The sequence below is a fragment of the Chaetodon trifascialis genome, chromosome 10, assembly GCF_039877785.1.
Source record: "Chaetodon trifascialis isolate fChaTrf1 chromosome 10, fChaTrf1.hap1, whole genome shotgun sequence".
NCBI classification, from domain to species: domain Eukaryota; kingdom Metazoa; phylum Chordata; class Actinopteri; order Chaetodontiformes; family Chaetodontidae; genus Chaetodon; species Chaetodon trifascialis.
In genome coordinates, this window is record NC_092065.1 from 24,716,000 (window position 1) to 24,738,252 (window position 22,253).

Consider the following 22,253-nt stretch of genomic DNA (forward strand, 5'->3'; position numbering starts at 1 on the left):
ACTGAGGTGTGTTTCAATGTCTTTATAGCAGGAAGAACTGACAGTCACCAGGTCCTTTACAAATGATATAAACATTAACAATTCTTTCTTTGTTCTACGCTATTTACATGTTTATATATTTAAGTGATGTACAAGACAGCAGTAGTGAAGCACTAATGGTGCAAACAGTAAAATCTGAGCTTTTTCCCAAAACCACTCAAATTTTATCCTTCCTATAACATACAGGTTACATAATATCTTAAAGTGACTTCATAAAACACTTGGCACAGAGGCAGTTTAAGGAGATATGAAATAAATATCTTATGCACTAAACTTCATTTGGTCTACTTGGAAAAATAATGATCTGTATTATTTTCCAACTGAAAGGAAAAAGCAAAGCTCGAGCCATAAAAAACAAACAAACAAAAAAAGCTCAGGTAGCCGAACACCCTTCAGTTCTGTAACAACAAAATCAACACAGAATTACAAATCATTAATAATGTACAGAGGACAAAAAACACAAACACTTGTAGAATAAAATACCATTTAAACTGACAGCCCGGCAACATACACTGCATTTTAAGTTTCTAATGTTTTTCACGAATTAACCACACAATACTGTGTTCATTCAGTGGACAAAACACAGAAGTGCATCACTTCTGTACTGTGCTGCTTTCACTTGGTCCACCAGGTGGAGCCACTGAGACACCTGTGCAATATCCAGCAATGCCACATATCACCACACTTCAACTTGGTCCTGAAATCAACACCTCTGTGACAGTGTCACCACACTAATGCAAGGCTGCTTGATAATGCATTCATTTTACAGCTGTTTATGTCATTGTGTCCTTGTTATGCACATATGCAAAAGATGAAGAAGCAAAATCACAGTAAAAAGCCCACATGTGACAGATAAATAAATACTTAAGAGCGACAGTCAGACTAAGGAGGAATATCCAACATTTAAAAAATGAAAAAGTCTCAGTTTGACTTAAGTTTGTTCAGTTGTTTGTACATCTAACCCTCAAAGGGTCACATTATTCTTATTATAACATAACTTGGGTAAACATACAGAGTGGACTTTCTAATAGTGCAATAACTTTTGTGAAAAGTGACAACATATTCAGTATTCATTCTGGTGTTGGGTTTAGTCAGAGTCTACAAGGTGGACGGAAGACTGTGAGAAACGGCTGTGCTGACATTCAGAATCATGTGTCCTCTGTGGCGCACGTGGCCACACCATCACACTGTGTATGTCAGTGAAGACTAGTGTGACTGTGTGTGTGTTACTGTGAGTGTATCTGCTAGCAGCAGGATCTCTTCTTATCGGAGGGGCTGCTGACCAGCTGGACCGTCTTCTCCTTCTCTCTGTCCTCTTGCTCTTTCAGAATTCTAGGGGACATAATGAGGCATGCGAATGAACCAGGACACGCTACTTTAATGCTATCTGTATTCGCAGCGGTACAGAATTCCACACAGAAATGTCAGCGAGAGCAGACGTCCTGACAGTTCGGGCAGTAGCAGAGATTTAATAAAGCACTGGTGCAGCTTTCTAATGTAAAAGAATGAAACACTCTGCGGCACATTCGTATTGTTGTGGATCTCCAGTTAAACTGAAAAAAATCATCGCCATCGTCACCCAGAGGAGACAAAAATATGGTTTACACTGAGACATTAACATTTTATTGTGCACTGAGCATTGTTTCCACTTAAGCTTTCTGTTGTGTTTTCCGCGACACGCTGATAAGAAAAAGTCCTTTGTGCCTCAAACACAGAACGCATGAAACATTTCTCTGATATGCCTTGTTTCAATGCAGAAATAATCCCACTGTGAAAGCTGTTCAAGCAGACAGCTGCTGCATAATTAGTCACAATGATTGTTTCTGTGTTTCCCTGTTGCATGAACTCACACAACGGCCATTACTTTGTCTCACTCCTTTGTCTCACCTGGCTAAATGAACCATGGACTCCACCACATTGTGTCCGGAGGACGCGCTGCACTCATAGAAAGTCATGTGGCAGTCCTGAAAAAGAGGCAAATGATGACGATGGCTGTTATGACCACCAAAGACAAAGGCTCATGTGATTGACGCGAGCTGTGTGTCTGCACACTGATCACTGGAGGCTTATCGAGAGAATTACACAAAGAAAATAACAATTATCACGTCACAACATTAGCTCACGTGGTCATCACAGAAAATACAATACACATCAGAAATTGGAGGAATTAGATGATGACAGCACATTAAACTACCTCTATTCTATAATCATGCTGCTCACATTTATTAACATAATGTAAAAAGCACCACTTTGTTGCTGTTTGACAGGTGAGACACTGACACCTTGAGCTGAGTGGACAGAACAGACCTTGGCGAGTCTTTCGCCCACTGCTTTGTGGACTTGTCTCTCCAGCTCCTTGTCTGTCTTGTTTCCCAACAGCATGATGGGGATGTCCTCGCCCGCACTCTCCTGCGAAAGAGGAGATCAAATAATAGAGACTCAAAGAAACTGATCTTGTTGGTAAAGGACGAGGGCGCTTCCCTGTTGTTACTGCCCAGTGGGAAACCAGCCAGCAGTGTATAGAAGCATTAAAACAAATTCAGGACTCGACCCCCTGTGTATTTGTCCTACATTTCATACTTTACAATACTGTGAAAAATAAAGCCACTCTGTCTCTTCCAAAGCTGCTACTGTAGGGAATCAAAAAAGAGCTTACTGCATACAAAAACAGGCAGCTCTGAGGAACGTGTGCAGCACAGGGTGACCGGTCCTGTCTTACCTTTACACTCGTCAGCCACTGTCTGACAGCTGTGAAGCTCTGCTCCGCTGTGATGTCATACATCACAACCACGCCGTCGGCCTTGCGAAAGAACTGTTTGGTGATGCTTCGATATCTGCAGGAGGGGAAAGAAGGAAGTAGACAAAAAGAGCACATGTGTTTTCAGATGAATTAAGTTAAAAATACTCATCAAAACTGATGATTTTACTCCAAGTCTGTTAGTGAATGAAGAAAGGAAATGGGATGTTTCAACAGTGAGTTCATCAAAGTGCCACGGCTGACAGAAATGCAGCAGTGTTACTGTACATTATAGGCTCTTTTCAAATGTGATCATGTTGAATGGGTCTATTTTGCTGATGCCTCACCTCTCCTGTCCCGCTGTATCCCACATCTGCAGTGCCACCTGGCTGTTGTCCACAGTTATTGTCTTTACACTGTAATCTATGCCTGCACATACAGACAGGAAAATGTTAGTCAGCACATTCTGTTTCATTACTGTTTACTGTTTTCTGTCCCAACAACACAGAATAAATTACTGTATAAATATGTGCAAATATGCAGTATCTAACTCTATACATTCACCTGATGTAAGTGAAAGAACCTGGAAGGTTAAAAGTGGCTTTTACTGAAACTTGTAAAACAGACTGATTTCAAAGGCTACACTGAAGCACCTTGACAGCAGCCTTTCTTGTACTGCTGAACTGCACATAAATGTGCTCAAAGCAAAATATTTTACTATGATGAGGTTTCAAGACCCAAACATGGTGCTTTTATGTTATGTTGAATTAATTTTTCACATTGGCCTTGAGAGTGAGTCGCCTCAACATACTATATATGCGAGCTGATCAGAATCTTAAGCACTGATGAACACAAGTCTGTTCACTGCTGACACTGCTGCAGTGCTAAAGCCAACTGCTTCATTCAAGTGCTTCGTAACCAAAGCCTGAGGTCAACCACAGGGCTGGGTGTTTCGTTGCCTTTCCTCACAGGAACTGACATGCACATACTCTGTAACACGTACCCACAGTCGCAGAGGTGCCAGGGTGGAAGCAGTTGTCGCAAAATCGTCGAAGGAGGGAGGTCTTTCCGACGCTAGAGTTCCCCACCAGGACGATCTTGAAGAGGCGGTCAGGTGGCGAGTGACCACCTTCGTCCTGAAGAAACAAGAGTTGTGGTAGTGGGGATTAAAAGGAGAGATTTGTCTCAATTAAAACAATCAGCTAAGTGGCTACAATACTATGAAGCTATGAAACACATCTCCTCCCTTTATGTGCTACATGGCTTGGAGAAGTAGAGGTTTTAATTTTATTTTTGATTTATTTTCTTATTTAAAAATCCTGTGAACACTTCCAGTCCTTGCATACTTGTAGCATTCAAAGTCTGACAGAGTGAAGTTACGATACAGTACTTCCGTCCACGTCCACGTACATTTATGCTGGTCTCCTTGCCAACAGGCTGACCCCTCAGAGAGGTGGGGGTTTGTCTTTTCTCCACAATTCCCTTTGACTGTTGCTGCTGGGCAGAGGCTGCACACGGGTAAATATCACTCATCACCAAGTCTATGTTCTCCTCATTGTCTGAGGCTTCCTCTCCTTCACTGCACTCCTGAAGTGGGGTTTGGGCCGGACAGTCAGTATGCAGCAAGTGTGGGAGGTGGTCCTCCTCGATGGAGATGATCCTCTGGAGATGCCCCCTTTTCTCTGCTGTGCAAGAGGACTGGCAAGACCAGTTGGCTACGTCCTTCCTCACAGAGCTGGTGGTCAGTTCTTCCTCATCCTCACTGCAGACAGGAAGTAACATTACAGCCTACACTATTCTGCTGATGGAAACAATGCAGATCCAACATGCGTGATGACACGTAGAGAACATATACTGCACAAATTGTGGCTTGACCTCCATTTGACACAATACTGACTATTTGTATTAAATGTGTCACTTGGTGATGGTTTACCTTTTGAAGATATGTGTATTTGTGTGTTTCACATGAGTGATTAAAGGCCTCTGGTTCAAACCTGGTGTCTTCTTTGGTTTCTGCAGAAATAAAACATGAAGCTTTTATTTCTAATGGCTTTTTTGGGCTCTGCTGATCAGCGCTCCACTAACCTTTAGAGAGAGGACGTACCTGATAACACATGTCCTTTTCGTCCCGTAAATGTTTGTTCATTTCCCTGGATACAACAATGAAATGAAAATATAAAAGAAGTCTTTAGTAGTGCTAATAGTAATAATCACTGTGTCCATTTTAAACAGTATGCACGCCGTGATGGTTCAGAAACATCCAGCTTTCCCCCAGGAATATAGGAGAAAGTCTTTCCTTGGCTAATCCTTGTCAACCTATGTCATTTGAGTAAAACTAGTGAAGCAGGCTGTAGCTTGAATCGCAGGTCCAGTAACTAACTGTGTACGCCCTCTACTGGCCAACAGCAGAGGGTGTAGGAAGAGCAGCTCCCAGGGAGAAATGATTGCAGTGAAGTCAAACATTTGTGAAAAGGAGCCTACAAGCTCAAGATGAGATGTTACTGTAAATTAGTTTTGGCTGAGCAAAGCTGCTTTGCTATGTGTGACAGAAGTACACTAAACCAATAAACGGCAAGTCAATCTTGACTTTAACTTTATTCAAACAAAACTGCAACTTGTGTGAAAATTGATTTAAAAACACAAACATTTCTTCAGTAAAAGTACTGACTGTTTCAATCTGCCAGTGAGACAAGGCGACAAGACTGAACCTTGCTCAGTGATATCGAATCATTTAGCTGAATCGCTGTAAGCCTAATTTCAAATCAGAAGATAAATATCCATGTCACATTTCTGTATTATGGTTACTGTTTCTCTAGTGGAGCCAGCACAGCGGTATCTCTGCATCCATACCTCAAAAGGTCCAGCTGTTTGAGGAGGCTCGCTCGCTCTCGATGCAGTCCCTCGGTCAGTCTGTATATTTCCCTGTGTTGAACAACAATGCATCTTCTGTTACAAGTACTGTGTGACCATACAGACACACTATGTGCTGTGGTTACACTTAATTAAAAAGCATGACCCAGAGCAGAGAAGTGTAAAGTGAGCTAGAATGAGTGTGTATGACACAGACACGTTGTCTTGTCTCTTCAGGATACCATGTGACAGTGTTTGAAACATGTCTTTATAACATGGGCATTTAGTATAAATTGTACGTATGCCTTGACTTGTTTGCAGGATTTTTGCATCCCAAACTCACGTCTCCTTCTCCTCATGGAGCCGTGTGGACTGCTCCTGCAGCACACTCAGCTGCTCCTGTGCCAAGATCAGCTCCTGGCTGATGTGCTCCAGTTCCCGTGCTAACTCATCATTGGTCTGCTTCAGCTTCACGTTCTCCACCTTGGTCACGTGTTGTTCACTGTGAAGCTCCTGGCACTGATGCTCCAACTGGAGACAGAGCGGTGGTGAAAAAGGAAGACACTTTGGGATTTCTCTGGTTCAGATGTGTGTCATGGTGCTCCACACAAGCATTGGAAACCTTTTCTCTAGCACTGACCTTTGATTAAATGTCTATTGATTTATGTGTATTATTCAATAATCAGACGCCCAGTGTTTTTCACATGTAATATATTTTATATGTAATAAATAAAATGAGCTAAAAACGCATGGCTGTTAAATGTCGGATGAACGTGAGGGGACAGCATGATGAACAGCTGACTGCCTGGAATCATTTTCCAAGAAACTGCTCTACAATAATGAGCATAACCATGGCTGTTCCAGCCTGCATACCACTGAATGGACTGGATGCACGGATTTTCTCCACAAATAGGAAACTGGCTAAACAACTGATATATTAATTACAGGAGCTAAGGAGCTGCGAAGAGCAGAAATGCCCTTGTTGGCATGAGCTGAATCATTTCCAGGTCTCTAATTAGCCTTAAAAGCCAGAGTGGCAGTCAGTAAATGGAGGTGTGAAAGAACCTATTAACATTAAACAGTATCTATCAACACAAGCTGCTCTTGCTGCTGCAGAAGAAGCATTGATTAGATGGTGTTTGTTAAAACTGAAAAATCATAGTTCTGCGTGTCAGTAGGTTAATGCTGCTGTGCAAATCTGCTCTTTCACAACAGATGGGCTGTGTTAATGAGCATGTTTTAGCATGCATACGTTTCTGTTTTCATTGCATTCTCTTATCTGTCATTGTGTTTAATGTGTCTCTTGTGTTGCTGCTCTGACAGCTGAACTTCTTCTGTGGCATAAGTGAAGTGGGAGAGGTTTCTCATAGCCTGTGACTACTGCAGTGAACTCGAATTGTTTGGCTACCGGTCACTCACCCTTCTCTGTTTCTGAAAGAGCTGTTCCAGCTCCTTCTCCTTGCGAGACAGCTGCAGCTCCATGTCTTGACTACGAGACAGAAACCGCTCATAGTCCTTTAGCGCGGGCATAAAAGAGGGGGGCGCAAGGATGAAGGTGATTAGGAAAAAGGTATGCAGTATTTGATAGAATTAGCAACAAAGAGAAAAACTTGCTTGACGTCACTAAGCTTGTACCTGCAGCACAATCCTGTCTTTCTCATTTTTAATTTGCTGCTCCATTTCCTCATAAAGACGCTGGATCTCATCATCGTGTGTTGCTGCTTTCCTGTGTGGAAATTTAGATGTGATAGTAATAAAATAAATGACATAGTATAGTTAACTCATATTGCACAGTATAATACATTTTTGAGGGACATCATTGATAAGCCCCAAGAAACAACAGGTCAATATCAAAGAGCACAAAACATAAAGGTGACTACATGATGATGGACACACATGAAAGGGCCACTTCACAGCTCAGCCAAACGCTCTTTAGTGGACAGCTCAAAATGTAATAAACCCTTCTGAAACTTCTACTTTTTCTGTCCCCCCTGACCCACCTTTTGAGAGCACTCTCCATCTCTTTCTTCTCCTGGTTGGCCTCTATAATCTGGGATGTCACCCTGGCAAGGAAGTCCTCAAAATTGGATAAAAGGTGCGGTTCATCCCGGCGCAGCTGCGCCCACAAACTGCGCACCTCAGCAGGACTGATGTGACAGAATGAAGAAGCAGGTATAACCAAGTCAGTTTCTTAAAGGTACCATGTGTAAGACAGGGGTGGGGGAGCTCCGGCCTCCAGGCTGTAAATGGCCTGCTGGGGACGGTTTGATCCCACCCGCAAGGTAATCACTTTCTTTCAATGATTAAGAAAATAACATAGAAGGGTAGAATAACAGGTTATTTCAAGTGGTCCCTGAATGCAACACAAACAAAGCGGTTGATATCAGGGCAGTGCAGCATGATGCCTACCAACAAAACAGAAGTAGATGAAGAGTGTGACACTTTCCAAGAGGAATGGGCAGACATTTGTTTTAGTTGAAGTAAAAGGACAGCCAGTGTGAAGATAAACAATGATTCAAGTATTGAGATTTGCATAAAAATCAGTTGTGAGACAATCAAAACTGTTCGGTGATGAAAAATAGTTATGTAATCTTGTTGTGCCTATAAGCTAAGATTAAGTAGGGAAGGTCAAACAAACCACTGGAAGACTTTGTAACTGTTAAAAGTACTTGCCCTTAAACTCTGGTCAACATCAATATCAGTTAGTGCTGCACAAACTGATCCGATCTGAAATACCAATCTCACCAGGCAGGAGGAAGCCAATACGATGTGTAAATGTGGCATCCACCTCCACTGCTGTTAGCTTTCATTGACTTGGAGTTGTTTGCTAAAGGAGAGTGTAGTCATGCGTTTCATAAGGTCCTGTCATTAGATATCTTTCAGTCAAACAAAGCAATGTGCAAACAGACCTCAACTAGAGCTACTCATGGCAAGTGAATGTTGTATGAAATATTAGTGCAGGGAAAGTTGGTGCCATTCTGGAAGTGAAGCCCCTTCACAAATGCACATTTCCATGTTTAAAACACAGTCATATTAAACAGAGTATCTATGCAATTACGGCCTCCTACGTACAGAGCAGGAGGGCACTGAGGGAAGGAGCACAGGAACGGCTTTGTGTGAACGTGGAAACTTCCCACTCTTGTTTAGTTATTAGTCTCAGGCTGAGTTACTTAAAATAGGGTCGATTTAAAGGAGGGGTTGATGAAGTGTGCAAAGACACGCACAGAACTAAAAATGCATGCTGTGATCAAACGCACACACACAGTACTCACTCTTCAAAGACACTGTTGGCTCCGAGGCTCTCCATAAGCATGCGAAAGTGTTTCTCCTCTTCATCCTCATCTCCTCTTGCCAGGCTCTCCTCCCACTTGGTCTCGTACAGGACCTCTGTCGGGCTTTTACAGGGGATTTTGTCACTCATGTCTTCCTCTACAGGAATCTTCTGACCGAATAAAAACTCACCTATAAGAAAAAAAAAAATCTGATTACACCTACTCGTGACACTAGTGGTAGCGTTTAAGTAGAAACAGACTGCAAACGTACTAAAGCCGAAGGAGAACTCGTCGAGGGTGAGGTATCCATTGCCATCAGAATCAAGAGTATCAAATACGTTCTCCAACTCCTCCGCACTGAGAGGCAGCCCGCCATTCAGCCTCTATTTAACAAGAAACAAAACACAGCTGCTATTGCCAAGAACAAAGCTTCAAGGACATTAACTATACTGTAGCTATAACAACTGCTACTTCAGTCTGCAATGGCTCGTGTGCAAAGGAACAGTTTCTGCTTTTGTTCCAGATATTTTTACCAGTCATAATTAGACTAAATTAACTCTAATAACACAGGATGCGAGAATCCAAATAACCTCTTTCTCAATCTTATTTTAACCAGAAAATGCCTGATGGACATGCGTTATAATCAGCCGCACAGTGCTTCCCACACATGCAGTTTAACACATGGGATCTTCCCAGTGTGACTGCATTGATCAATGATTGACCTTTGGGCAGCTCCACAGGAACACATGTTGGCTCAAGTGAGACTGTCAAGAACAGAATATTCTAAGCTGACTGAGACACTATTTAAGAAAGGAGGAGTGGGACATGAGAAAGTAAGAACCTCCCAAAAGCTTGTGACCATGACAGTAACTGCTGGACCGTTTCCAAGAGAAGCCATCACAGCCACACCTCTGTAAGCACCTTGGTTTATGTGTGTTTACACTGCTGCAAATGTTGACTGAGGCCATCCAGACAATGCGGTGTAAGGACAGGGAACGGGTGACATCTGTGGAAGATTATCAGCTTTTCTTGTAAAGTGTGTTATCTGGGCAGAACATATCCCTTATGTCAGCAAAGAGTGGAATTGTAAAGCTGCGTGTGCTGGCGGTCATGATGGGAAATGTACACTTGAGCTGTGAAAATCCAGTGAGAATATTGTGACTCAAGAGTGCAAATATAGGCAGTCCCACTCATTTAACTTATTAAATGACGGGCAAACTTTGAGATGCATGGAAAGTGCAAATATATCTGTAAGTATGAAGCTGCTTTTAAGTACAGACCGTACTCTTCAGTACAGATGGTAAATAGAAGTGAGAAGAACTGGACCGCCATCCTGACCGCCATCTAATTTCCAATCCATTATCATAAACAGGGGATCAAAGCCTCCCCTCTATGTATTTATGCTCCTCGGAGCGAGAGCCTACAAGTGCTTCATCAAAGGATTAGCCACAGCAGGGATGAATATCCGAGCGGCGAGTGAATCTGCACAATAATACGAGTGGAGGAGATGCATGACAAAGCGTCCGCATGGCTCTCTGTGTCTCAGTCTCTTTCATAGCACTTTGAATAAGGTGCGCTTGTCATCTCCACGTCCTGTTCAGCAGCATTAATGAGTCGACGGACTGTCAGTGCATTTTACGCTCAATCTGGATGAATAAGGAGCTGGCACCTCTAAAAAATGATGAAAACATTAATATGATAGATGCTAAAAAGTGGTCCAAACAGCTCTGATACTTTGTTGATTAGGTTTCCCCACAAGTAATTAGAGTTAGTAACTATGTGCATTTAATATTTTCTCCAGCCCCAAAATGTAATCTCTGCTAAATTTACATCACTCAAGTTCTTTCATTTGAAGTCATGCAACAAAGGTCGGTCTTTACGCTACTTCAGAGGCTCAGCCACGGCAGTCACCCTCACCCATCAGCCACCTCACCTGCATATCACGTCGGGTGATGAAGCCCTTGCTCTCGATATCACACATCTGGAAGAATTCGTGGGTTTTCTCCCGGACAGTGTTTTGTCCCATGTCCCCACTCTTACATTTACCCTCTTCTTCGCTGCTTCCTTGCCTTTGCCATGCTGTCCGAGCCACCACAGTGCTCACAGTATCGGTGGCGGCACAAGGGGCAGTAAAAGCTGCCATGGTCTTTGTGAGTCCGTTGACGAGTGTTTCCAGCGTCCTTCACATGAGCCAGGAACAGACAGAGGTGTGGAGGGATGAGATCCTGGAGAAGTGGAGCTTCAGCCTGCTCTACATCAGAGGCTCTCACCAGTGTCACCGTTTGTCATCTCTTAGCAACCACCTCTTTAATAAGTCGATGAAACCTCGGGGGGGGGACAGGAGCAGAGTCCTCAGTTTGAAGTACAGCGCCTTGTCTGATGAAAAGAGTTACAAATATTATTCTAAATACCGCACTGCAAACATGTTAGTGTACAAAACGTAATGTCTGTAAAGGGTTTGTTTGAATCTAATAAAATAGAGACTTCACAAAAGGATAGATCACCATTGTCTGCAGCGCATTAATAAGTCAATAACACACATGCATTATAAGAACAGACTTGAGAGAATTTGATTAGAACGTGACACTTTAATTCAGTTTTTCTTTACTTACATTGGTAATTATACAGTCACAGTGAAAAATTAAAACAGCCAATGTGTCAATGTTGTATTTCATTAATGTTTTTTCTCTCTTTCTGCTATCCTCACTCAAGTTACCAGTCTTAAATACAGCTGTGTAATGTTAAACATGGCCTACTGTACACCTCAAACGACTGCTGCTCCTCTCCTTTCCTTCAGGGATGATAGATGACCCTTGCTGAGACTAATGTCATCTGACAAGTAAGCCCAGAACTGAAAAAAGTTATGATATGACGAGTTCTTGTGTGTCTGGAAATATTGACTGACATAACTCAGTGGTGGCTTTCACGCAGACTACAGCTCTATGTCCACTGGTTTGGAAGACTGCCTTCCAGAGGCTGTTGTGAGTGGGTTCAGTCGATTCATGAATAAGAGCATCAGACTGCGTGTGTGTGTTTACTGACGCAAATGTAGATATGTGAGACTGGTGTAAGACAGAAACAGACATGCATGTAGGCAGGTGGAAGGACTCTAGTACTGGTATGACTAGAATTTAGAATTTGAGTTCATAAAGGTCACTGAAGCAATTGCAATTAATACATTTAATCTAAAATTGATTTCATTGTCTGTATCCCTCATTACATAAAGCTACAGTGGGCCTCAAAATAAAACAAACATTTTCAAAAATGTATCTTTTATTAAAATGTGGTTTTGAAAATAAGTGGAAACATTTTATTCCTCTTCTACAAAGTGACACGAAACGTTTTCTATTTGTGAATACGTCACGCTGCTGAGCCTAAACATTGTGCAACGAATTGCAAGCGTGACACACCTCACAAGGAAAGCAACAGACAAAACTGAAGCATGAGAAGGGAAATAAGAAAGGGAACTAGGGTGAACTGCTGGTAGGAAAGAGTGATGTAGTGTTTATGTCCTCAGGCACAAGCTAATCTTTACAGACTATCCTATTCGCCAGAAGCCAAAGCAAGGTTTATGGCTGCTTTGTTAAAAGTTGGTGTGTTGAGACAGGTGGCCAGTGACCTAGAGTAGGAGGATATCAGAGAAGAAAAACACTCTGGTGGAAAAGACATTTCCTCCATCTGACACACGATTTAACCCTAAATTGTCCTGGTGTAACTTCACTAAATTGCAATCAATTAGAAGTTTGAGTTATTTGTGCTTAAAATTGTTGTCATTTTCATGTGATCTGACTTTTAAATGCTGGAGCTTGGTGCTTTGCATACGGTCATCTTATCTTTTTTAGGGTCTGACATGGGACAGCTGTTAGAGGCACAGCACTTCCCACCAGCAAAAGTAAAGCTGTGTTTAAAGCAACACAAATGAACTAAAAAGGGTTCGTACATTCAACAGGATACGTGCAAATGACAAAGCGTATTCACGAGTGTCTTCTCTACCTGCACATGGAGGGTGCACAGTGCTCATGAGCTGCATTTTGAGCAGACACTGACGTGGTCAGGCCCACAGAGAGACTAGTTTGTGGTCTGCGGTTGTGCCCACAACAGGTTTCTATAAAAGAAGCTTCTGTTGTTTCTTTTGCACCAACTTGAAAAAGGTCACTCTTGCAAATGTCACTACCGACAACAATGGTATAATTTAAAAAAAGCTAAAATCACCCTCAGTTTTCTCTGACAATGTGCAGCCCTGCACACGTCCACAAGAAGCTCAAATAGGACTACGCCTTATTCAGTTAATATAATGTGGCTTTGTTGTTGCTTAGTATCCTTGACAATTGAGTTACTTCCAAAAGAAAAAACCCTTTGTGTGTAGGTGTGTCCATGAGAGTTGGTTTTAAGTGTCTATGATAACAACTGACAGCTATTGACAAACGGGGCAAGGTTTTACATCACGCTGCATGTTTCTCTTTGATTTCTCCTCCTGAATGTAATATTGTTAAGTTAAGTTAAATACTGCTGTGGTGCCTGTCTCTTGAACCTACCTTGAGTTAGAAAGTCATGTTTTGTGTGCTCAGTTTCTCATGACATTATGTGTCAAGTCATCACATCAACATTGACCCCACTTCCTGACGACAGGTCACGTCGGTCTCCATATATAACAACAGTTACTCATCTGACATCAGCAGCAGCCACTGGTGGTATTCTGTGAACAATTCTTCAATTTGCCTATCGGATAGCTGCTACAGCTGTCCAGTAATTAACTGTCATATCAGAAACGTCATAAGAAAATAAGCCGACAACCGCGTGCAACATGTAAACACACTGCCCATTGACGAGGGGAGGCTTGCGATGAGCAAGACACGTGTGACAAAATCAAAAAATGACTTTGCTTCCCTGCAGGCAGCACACTTTCTGTTACTGCGAAGCTTCCTGTTACACACAGCCTCCTTGACAGTAGTAGTAGTAATGTGTGAATAAACATTTCGCATAAATTAAGGTAAAGTAAAAAAAAAGAAAAAAAAGGACTTCCCTATAACAGACTGGAGCTGTAGTTCACGTTAGGCTAACAGCAACGACAAACTGTCCGGTTAACTTCAGCTAAAGTGCGCGACATTAGGCCGGTCCGCGGACTGTCCGGGAAACACAAGTTAGTTTGTAACTTACCGGTGAAGGAACAGAGACCTTCAGGTCGGGGGAGTTCATTAACAGCCTCCACGTTACCCGTTTTTCACCGAGCACTGACGGGGCAAACTTCGAGGGAGGGACTTCAACGAAGTCATCTTTGGTAACCACAGCAACACCAACAAGGAAGTCCACGCGCAGAAAGGAACAGTCCGTCCTCATCCGCGTCAGGGGCTAACCTTCCTCCATCACACGCCAGAGAGAGAAAAAGTACTTTATTTTGTCAATAAAAAGCGCATTAGATATTTCTGTATTTATTCCGAGACTATACAATTTATCAATATACTGTCTTGGGTAAGACTTGTTGAATGACAGGCCCATTTATCTCAGTCAGTAACGTATGAGGAAGCAACCGCAAATTTCAACACATCCCACAGCTGAGTGCTGACGTCGATCACGTGAAGCTCGTGTCGATGGTGGTGGTCACAAACAGGTTTTGCCTGTGCACAGCACTACACTGAAACTACACACTGTGCATTGGCATGTAGGCATTTTGTGGGAATATAATTTGGAATAGCTTGAATGCACAAATGAAACCAGCTGAGCAGGACAAACAAGAAAATAAAGTGAATTTTAAGCGCTCTTAAAGGTAGTGGGAGACTTTTGCACTGTTTGCACTGAAGGCTGCAAAGAGCGCTGGTGGAAGAAGCATCAGATCTGTTATTCGTGTAACAATCAGCCTTTTATCACAGCAGACGTTTTGACATGGCATAGCAGAAAAACTGCAGATGGAACTGATATCATTAATGACGTCATCCTCTTCTCCATTTAGGTGTAACGGCAAGCCCAGTGAGCTCAGCTTGTCCAATACCAGGTCCATGAAACTGACACACTCCACTGAGATGCAGCCATAATCAGACTATCAAAAGGAAAGGAAACTTGTGATTGTTTGGCAAGTCTTTTCATTTCTGTGTAGGTATTTAGCGCTGTATTACCTGCTCTTCAGCAAGTGTCTATGTGGCTCATTAGAGGTCTGGATCAGTGTCTGGAGTGTTGGGAACTATCGCTTCAGTTGACCAACATTATATAACATTGTTAAAATTATCACCACCTTGACCAACTACAACAGTAAAATGTTGAACTTTTGAGTAATAATGGAGAATTGTTGGTTTTCTGTAGATAAAAGAGCTTGGTTTGTACCAGCTCTATATGGAAAGTGTCCTGAGACAACTTCTGTTGTGATTTGGTGCTATACAAATAAAATTGAATTGAATTGAATTGAATTATTTTTACATTGTGGTATTGGTATTGACTCTTTACTAAAAAAAAAAAAATCTTGATACTTCCTTCACCACTGAAAGCAGTAACTAGTTGTCAAATAAACTTAGAGCTGAATGGAAATATTCAAGTAATGCACAAGTACCACCAAATTATTCTTTAGTACAGTACTGAAGTACTGAGTAGTATTAATTCTAGTCCAATCAAAATAAACTGTTGTTACTGTCACTGAATGAATGGAGGATGGATAGCAGCTCTATGGCTGCTGCTGATAGGCTGTTTTTCAAATGAACAATTGACAGAAAGAAAGAATATGGTGCTTAAACAAAGCATGTTGTAGCCCAAACTGCTTTGTGTTAATCATTGTTGGCAGGTAAATATCAAATAATGAAAATCATTCTTCTTCAAATACTATGAGATGTTACATTTCTTTTAATATTATGGAACATTAAATTGTTGACGTTGTAATGCCAATGACCCTCAGATGGGGGCAGTGTAGGACCTGTTATGGATTCATTGGCATCATATGACTTGCATTTCCACACCAGTTTTTCCACTATAAACCAGGAAACTCGAGTTAAATGATCTGCTTTTTATGTTAATATTATACTTATTGACCTTCCAACATACTGTGGCAGATTTTATGCCGTCCATCTGGACAGATATGGTCTAATAAATGGTACAGATGAGCTTGGAGCCAGCCTTACAACAAGTGGGTCAAATCTGCAGGGGGAACTTCTTATAATGTACCGTAAAATGTGTCTGCTCTGTTGCACAGCAGCCAAGCAGGTGTAAAAACTCTCCCAGGCCATGGCTCTTACAGTTCCCCACTTTACGGACTGAAACTACATGGATGTTCCGCATGTGTGGTGACGATGAGGACCCCTGAGCATTGACTGTCTCCTCTTCCAATTGTTTTTGAAAGGCTGATTTGCAGCAGATGCATGAGAAGTGATGCTCCGGTTGAGATTTCAGTGCCAGATGTGTTTACACTTTGAGCTGCTGAGTAATGATCTGTGGAAAAGCACCCATTTCTTTCATTAGTTAAAGCACTCTTTTTAATTCTATGTTCAGTGTTTCTGATATTTTTATGCACACAGTATATCTACACAGTATAGAAAACTACAATAGAAGATTGGGTATTGTCTGCTTTAAGGGACTCTTGATTTCCTCATCAAGGTTTCTTATGAGGGTTAAAGTTATTCCAACCCCATCATCCATGAAGCTCACATGAGAATAGGCAACTGCAGCCGCACTTTAAAGTTGAGCAGAGATCCACTACTAGAGGACCTCTGGGAGCCATTTCAACCAGCACAGAGGAGAACTGCAGCAGAGTGGTGAGAAAGAGCAGAGAGGGAGAGACATAGCGAGGGTATGCAGCCAGTGTCACCACACTGCTCTGGTTTAAGACCTTGGAAGGACTGACATCACGCTTGGAGAGGTTCATTCTGCTCTGCATTTCAGAGTATGGGAGGGTGTGTGGTTGGGGGCTTGAAGGCATCTGTGGCACTGCTTTAGTGGTCTTTCAGTGCCTCTGGGATCACGCTATGTGGCTATGATCAGAGATATGCTAGTGGCGGGGAATGTGGCTGCACATGTGGGCAGCTCTTCCATTCAAAGCCACGGCCTTTGCTGTAGCACTGTATATTGTTGGCTACGGGTTTGGGTTTGGGTTGTCTATACAGGATCTTTTGTGCTTTCACACTCAGAGCTTGTGCCAGGGGAAACTGAAGAACTCATTCACATTTTTGTGCCGCAGCAGAAAGACTGTAAAACTTTACGAAGAGGACTTGATCTTTTGTCATTGTGCCTGTGCAGTCTGGGTAAACAATTGAAAACTTTCATGTAGGTCAGACCTACTTTGAAGAGTTGTTGTCACCTAGAAGGCCAAATTTAGACCATCTCTGACAGCTGTGATAAGTGTTATTTTCACCTAGAGGTTCCCAAACGGCACCCAGGCTTCATTTACTTCAGTTCTCCTTTTCTTAAGGTTCACTGGCATATTGCTCTTTCTCAGCCTTAAAACAGCTTTAATCTGTCTTTTTTTCAAGGATTTTTTTTTTAATATAATCTGACATTTGTACATGAACCACAAATTATTTAAATATGAATTTGATCAAAACTGACCTATCAATCCCTTCTGTAATCTCTAATTTATTATTTCCTTGAATGGGAGCCTCCACTCGAGTCTCACTTTCTCACTAGAACCTCTAGGTGGCACTCTAAAGTAGGTTAATGCTGTAAGAGTCCAGCTCAGCACCTGTGAACTTCATTTGCCGCCAAAGCACTCACTCTGATGAGCTCTGGATATGAAGATAGAGTATGTCATAGTTGATTTGTCACTGCTAAGTAGTAAAAATGATTTTATGAATGAATAATCTAAGTTCTTCCATTCTATTATCTGCACATTTCTGCGAGAGGGAAAATGAGCTGTTCATTTATACTAGCTTGCGTGAAAAGGAATTATTTTTAGAACTGAACGCAGTTGCTTCCTCCATTGGTTTACTGGGAGCATAAATATAAAGTGGAAAGTCTGGATTTGTTTTTAAGATGCTGTCTGGGAGCTACGGTTAATTTGCTGTTACAGTAAAATACCACAAGTAGCATACTTGTGACACAAACAAGTCCATCCTTCGTGTTGTCCCACTGTATTCTGCTATTTCCAAGTATTTTTACATTACAGTGATGAGAGATCTGACCAATCTCACTTATTTTCCAAGGATGTGGTGACGGTGGGTGCGCACTCATGCGGCAACCTGGCCCCTGACTGTTGCCAAGCTGGAAGCAGGGGGGTAGTGTGCGTGCAAGGCAAGCGTGCTGCTGCTATCGCTTCTTATCGCACAAAGTCTTATTGTGCAAGACAAGCTATTGCACGCTCCATTTACAGGACGGCAGCTGATACAGTGAGGGAAGAATATTTCGCCTGATGTGTGACATAGTGGAAAGCCTCTAAAGCTGCCACTGTTGTGTCACACATCCATCCCATCCAGCCTCTGCGGATGCCATTGTGATGAACATACTGCACCCAGCTGACAGAGAAGCTGTTGTGATCTCCAGTGCTGCATGTCTGCACTCAACCTTACTGTATAACTTATTTGCATCACTGATTTCCATCCCCCCTTGAAGCTGAATTCATGCCTTCAGACATGATTGCATGTAAGTACCACTTGCCATAGGCTTCTCCCTGAGGGAATATGGAAACATGTGCTTCTCATTGTTTCATGGCTTCCTTCATGTGTTCACACTGGCTTTCCAGTTAGCTCGCTACACTTGTGCACCTTTACAGATTTGCTCATATTCTTTGCAGTTTGCATTGAGATTACATAATCTGAAGGAGCAACACACCAAAGTAAAGCAAAAAAAAAGTGATGAATTAACTTCAAAGTTGCAGTGGTATGCTTATATAACCCGTAGTTTGACATCTTAGGAAATGCACTAATTTACTTTATTTCAGAGTTAAACTTCAGAGAGTCATATCTGCATAGCACACAGACTGAAAGCTTGAGAGTTTAGACAAATTAAAGAAATGAAGAAGAAGAAATATTTTATTTTTATCACACACACAGCATCATGCAAATGCACACGCCATGCTTCGTGAAATAATTATTTGTCCACATTTGACCCATCCATCGTCTGCCTTCCTCCGCGGCAGACCAGGAGCGGTGGGCTGCCAGCCGACCGGAGCCCGGGGACCCAACTCTCTTTGTCACCATTGGTCGGGTGGTGATCATCTTGCATGTTTTTAGTGGGGGTATTTTTATAGAGGATATCCCAGGTGAGCACGGGAAGAAAATGCAAACTCCACACAGAAAGGCCCCTTTCCTCAAACAGCAGGCACTGAAGGCATGGCGGAGGACACGCCACCAGCACCCACAGAATTCGAACCGGGACCTTCTAGCTGTGAGGTGACAGTGTTACCACGTGTTCCACCGCGCCACCTAATGACATATACAGTAACATGTTAATGTGTTAGATGTAAAGATGGCACATAAAGGCATGTTTTAAAGATTTTTGACAGAGAGGCTAGCTGTTTCCCCTGCTCCAGTCCTTATGCTAAGCTAAGATAACCACCTGTTGGTATTAGCTTCATGTACAGACATGAGAGTAGCATTAAGCTTCTCATTTAAATCTTGGCAAGATAGCAAATAATAGCATTTTCCAAGATATTACTTACACTCCCGTGTTCCTGTTGTCAATGTAAGCACATTGCTGTTTCGCTCTCTGTCTTTTAGCTGATAATATCAATTAGCCGACAGAACTGATTCCAGTGTGATGAACTGTAATCTGAAGGAGCAAATTTACTTTTAGATCAGCAATAAAATCCTTTTTCATTTTTTTATTTTATAACAGGACACTTGAGCCTTGCAGAATCATTTCCCTATTTTTCCCCAGTTACCAAATGTGGTGTTTGAAACATGTGTCCCAGCTGCTTTATTTCCAGCCACTTCCATAACCTGTGTAAGTGAAAACATTATCTTTTTATCTTTGATTTGGCTCAGGCTTTCACAAGCCCCTTTTTACAACCCACAGGAGTCAAATTCTGCACTCAGAGGAAGAAAAAGGCCGAATTTCTGGCCTACACAGCTTCAAGATAAATGCTGCTTGCAGGAATGAGTTGCGGGTGTTATTTCAATCATGCCATAGAGCTGCTTTAGGATAAACTGTCTGAAATTGTTGTTTAGGAGGACCAAAAAGATTTTTAAACCATAGAAGAGACCAGAATAAAACTGCATCTCCATTCATCACATAGCTAAAGGTACAATTTTAGGAACAGCCTCTTCCTTGGCAACGATGAACTGGAATTTCACATATTTTGCAGGGAAAGAGCTGGATTTGCCATTTATGTGAGTTTTGCTTTGTGCTTAACATGTATTGCTTATAAGATATACAGTATAGTATTTCACTCAGCAAGTTTTCAGAAGAGAATACAAAAAAATAAAAAATCGGTGCCCTGTTTGTTACCTCTCTCATGAGCCCAGTCTCGCCTCACAAAATCATTTATCCAGTCTACCTCTGACTCACTGCTACAATCACTTACGTCCAGTATGTTTCCAACCCTCATCTTTTGGCCCAGTTGTAAATGGAAAGGTGATGGTTTTAGGCCAGAGAGTAAGCTGACATCCGAGGTGGAAATCTGACACGCACCCCCACAGTTGTCCATTCGTTCTGGTGTCTGATAAAATACAACAGCCAGTAGGTGGATAAGTGAAATGAAACATGCTCTGGCAGACATGGCAATGCACCTCTTTTCTCTTCTTTTCTTTTTGCATTTTCATCTTTACTGGACAGTAAAGAATGCAGACAGGAATTAGTTAGAGAGAGAAGAGTATGACATGCAACAAAGGTCGCTGACTGGATTTAAGGTGGCGACGTTGCAGTCATGAGACATGCACTGTAACCTCTCGGCTACTGATGCACTCCAACACATGATGTTTCGTAACTTAATCTGAATACTATGTTGTAGGCCATTAAACACCTCATAAGAATACTGACCCTTGAATTTATCTAATGTAATAAAACTGAATTCTTTATCTTGCACCATTTAATAGCGATTTAGTTTTTATCAACCAAACCTCCACCTTAAACTTCCAAAAATAGGAGGCCTCCCCATTGTCATCTAAATATTTCAAACCAGCCCATATCAGTGTTATACAGAGCAATATGCAAGGGGATAAAAACACATTCCAGCTCCATCGCGTTCTTTACAGGCCTGTCCATAAATATATGACTGATTTATGAAACTCATCCATTTCTGTCTCTTAGTTCATACAGTCCTCGTGCCTGAGTCTCATTCCTCTGTCATCTGTTTCAACATGTACTTACTGCAGTAAAAAAACTTAAGTTTTTACTTGATTTCAATTTGGCTGGCTTATAATATGAACGGTTTTAACTTCGGGTCTGTCCGTGACAAGTCATCAAAGAATTCCATAGGAGCTTGAAGATGATCAGATCGAAATCACACTGGTGCAAAATAAAGTATGTATTAAAAGAAAACACTTGAAAAGGTGAATAAGATTAAGTACATGTCAATATAGCATGCAGCGTACCTCAGACTGCACCGCACATCTTGAAATGGTTGTGAAGTTCCCCTATAGTCAGCAGTGTGTCAGATGTGTCTGTGTGCAGCAGCACATTATTTGGTCAACAAAACCCTGGATGTGGCAGGCCTCTCTTTAAAATAGGGTGTTTGTGAGTACAGTGTTAAAACATTTTTCTGTGTCCAAGAGAAAAAAAAGAAAGTGACAGGCTGCTCAGAAGTTCGGTGTATGTGTTTTCTTGAAAAAAGAAAACTTTTGGCCAAAACAAATAGTTTATAAGCTGCTCAAGCACTGAGGAAAGAACAAACTGGGGCAGCAGGCCCCACTTCTCTGTTGCTGTCGGAGCGTTAAAGCGTTTGCAGGAATTAGTGACAGACAAGGCAAATTATTTTACCAGACAAAACACAAGAGGAAAAGTATTCGACATGTCATGTGTGACCGTAGTAATGAGTAAAATGTTAACTTATTTAGCAACCATTTGATTCAATTCAATTCAATTCAATATTCCTTTATTAGTATTAGAACTGCAATGCAAATTCAAAACAAGTATATATACAAGAGTGGGATAAAAGAATAACGTCATCCTAAGAAATGGCTTATTGTTCTTTGTTAAAAAGAAAAAACTGACATTAAAGTAGCTATAATCAATATTTTCATATTAACAATGGATCACGTGACTATCGGTATGTGAAAGACGTCCCTCATAATGATGAACCCACAAACAATTGTTTTAGAGCTTTAGCAGCTTTCAGCTAAGCCTAACTGCTTTGTTTTTGTCTGGCCCTCGCCTTTTGGTTTAGCATCGTTTTTGGCCACAAGAGGAAGCGGTTTCCAGCAAAAAATCTGTCCTGCACCAAACAGCAGGCAGACAAGATTAGTAACTAACTGGTAAAGAAAGTGAAGCGTTTAGCCACCAAACAGCCA

General features: G+C 41.8%; 1 protein-coding gene across 1 annotated transcript; it reads right to left on the minus strand.

Moving 5' to 3' along the window:
- cracr2aa (calcium release activated channel regulator 2Aa) lies at window positions 1–14,131 on the minus strand. Its single transcript, XM_070972123.1, has 18 exons — window positions 14,056–14,131; window positions 10,832–11,223; window positions 9,170–9,281; window positions 8,899–9,088; window positions 7,627–7,773; window positions 7,262–7,352; window positions 7,046–7,141; window positions 5,970–6,157; window positions 5,627–5,698; window positions 4,881–4,926; window positions 4,710–4,789; window positions 4,187–4,538; window positions 3,780–3,912; window positions 3,124–3,205; window positions 2,759–2,873; window positions 2,347–2,448; window positions 1,927–2,003; window positions 1–1,371 (listed from the first exon to the last, which is right to left on the minus strand). The coding sequence occupies exons 2-18, from the start codon at window positions 11,039–11,041 to the stop codon at window positions 1,284–1,286; spliced, it is 2,181 nt and encodes a 726-aa protein (XP_070828224.1). The 5' UTR covers window positions 11,042–11,223; window positions 14,056–14,131; the 3' UTR covers window positions 1–1,283.
- Between the last annotated feature and the right edge of the window lie 8,122 nt (window positions 14,132–22,253).

Bases quoted from the DNA above. Each gene is read 5' to 3' on its own strand.
- cracr2aa (XM_070972123.1), bottom strand. From the start codon at position 11,041: ATGGCAGCTTTTACTGCCCCTTGTGCCGCCACCGATACTGTGAGCACT. The intron at 4,790-4,880 runs GTACGTCCTCTC...TTATTTCTGCAG, and splicing joins AAAAGGACATGTGTTATCAG to AAACCAAAGAAGACACCAGG. The intron at 2,004-2,346 runs GTCTGTTCTGTC...CCTCTTTTTCAG, and splicing joins TGGGCGAAAGACTCGCCAAG to GACTGCCACATGACTTTCTA.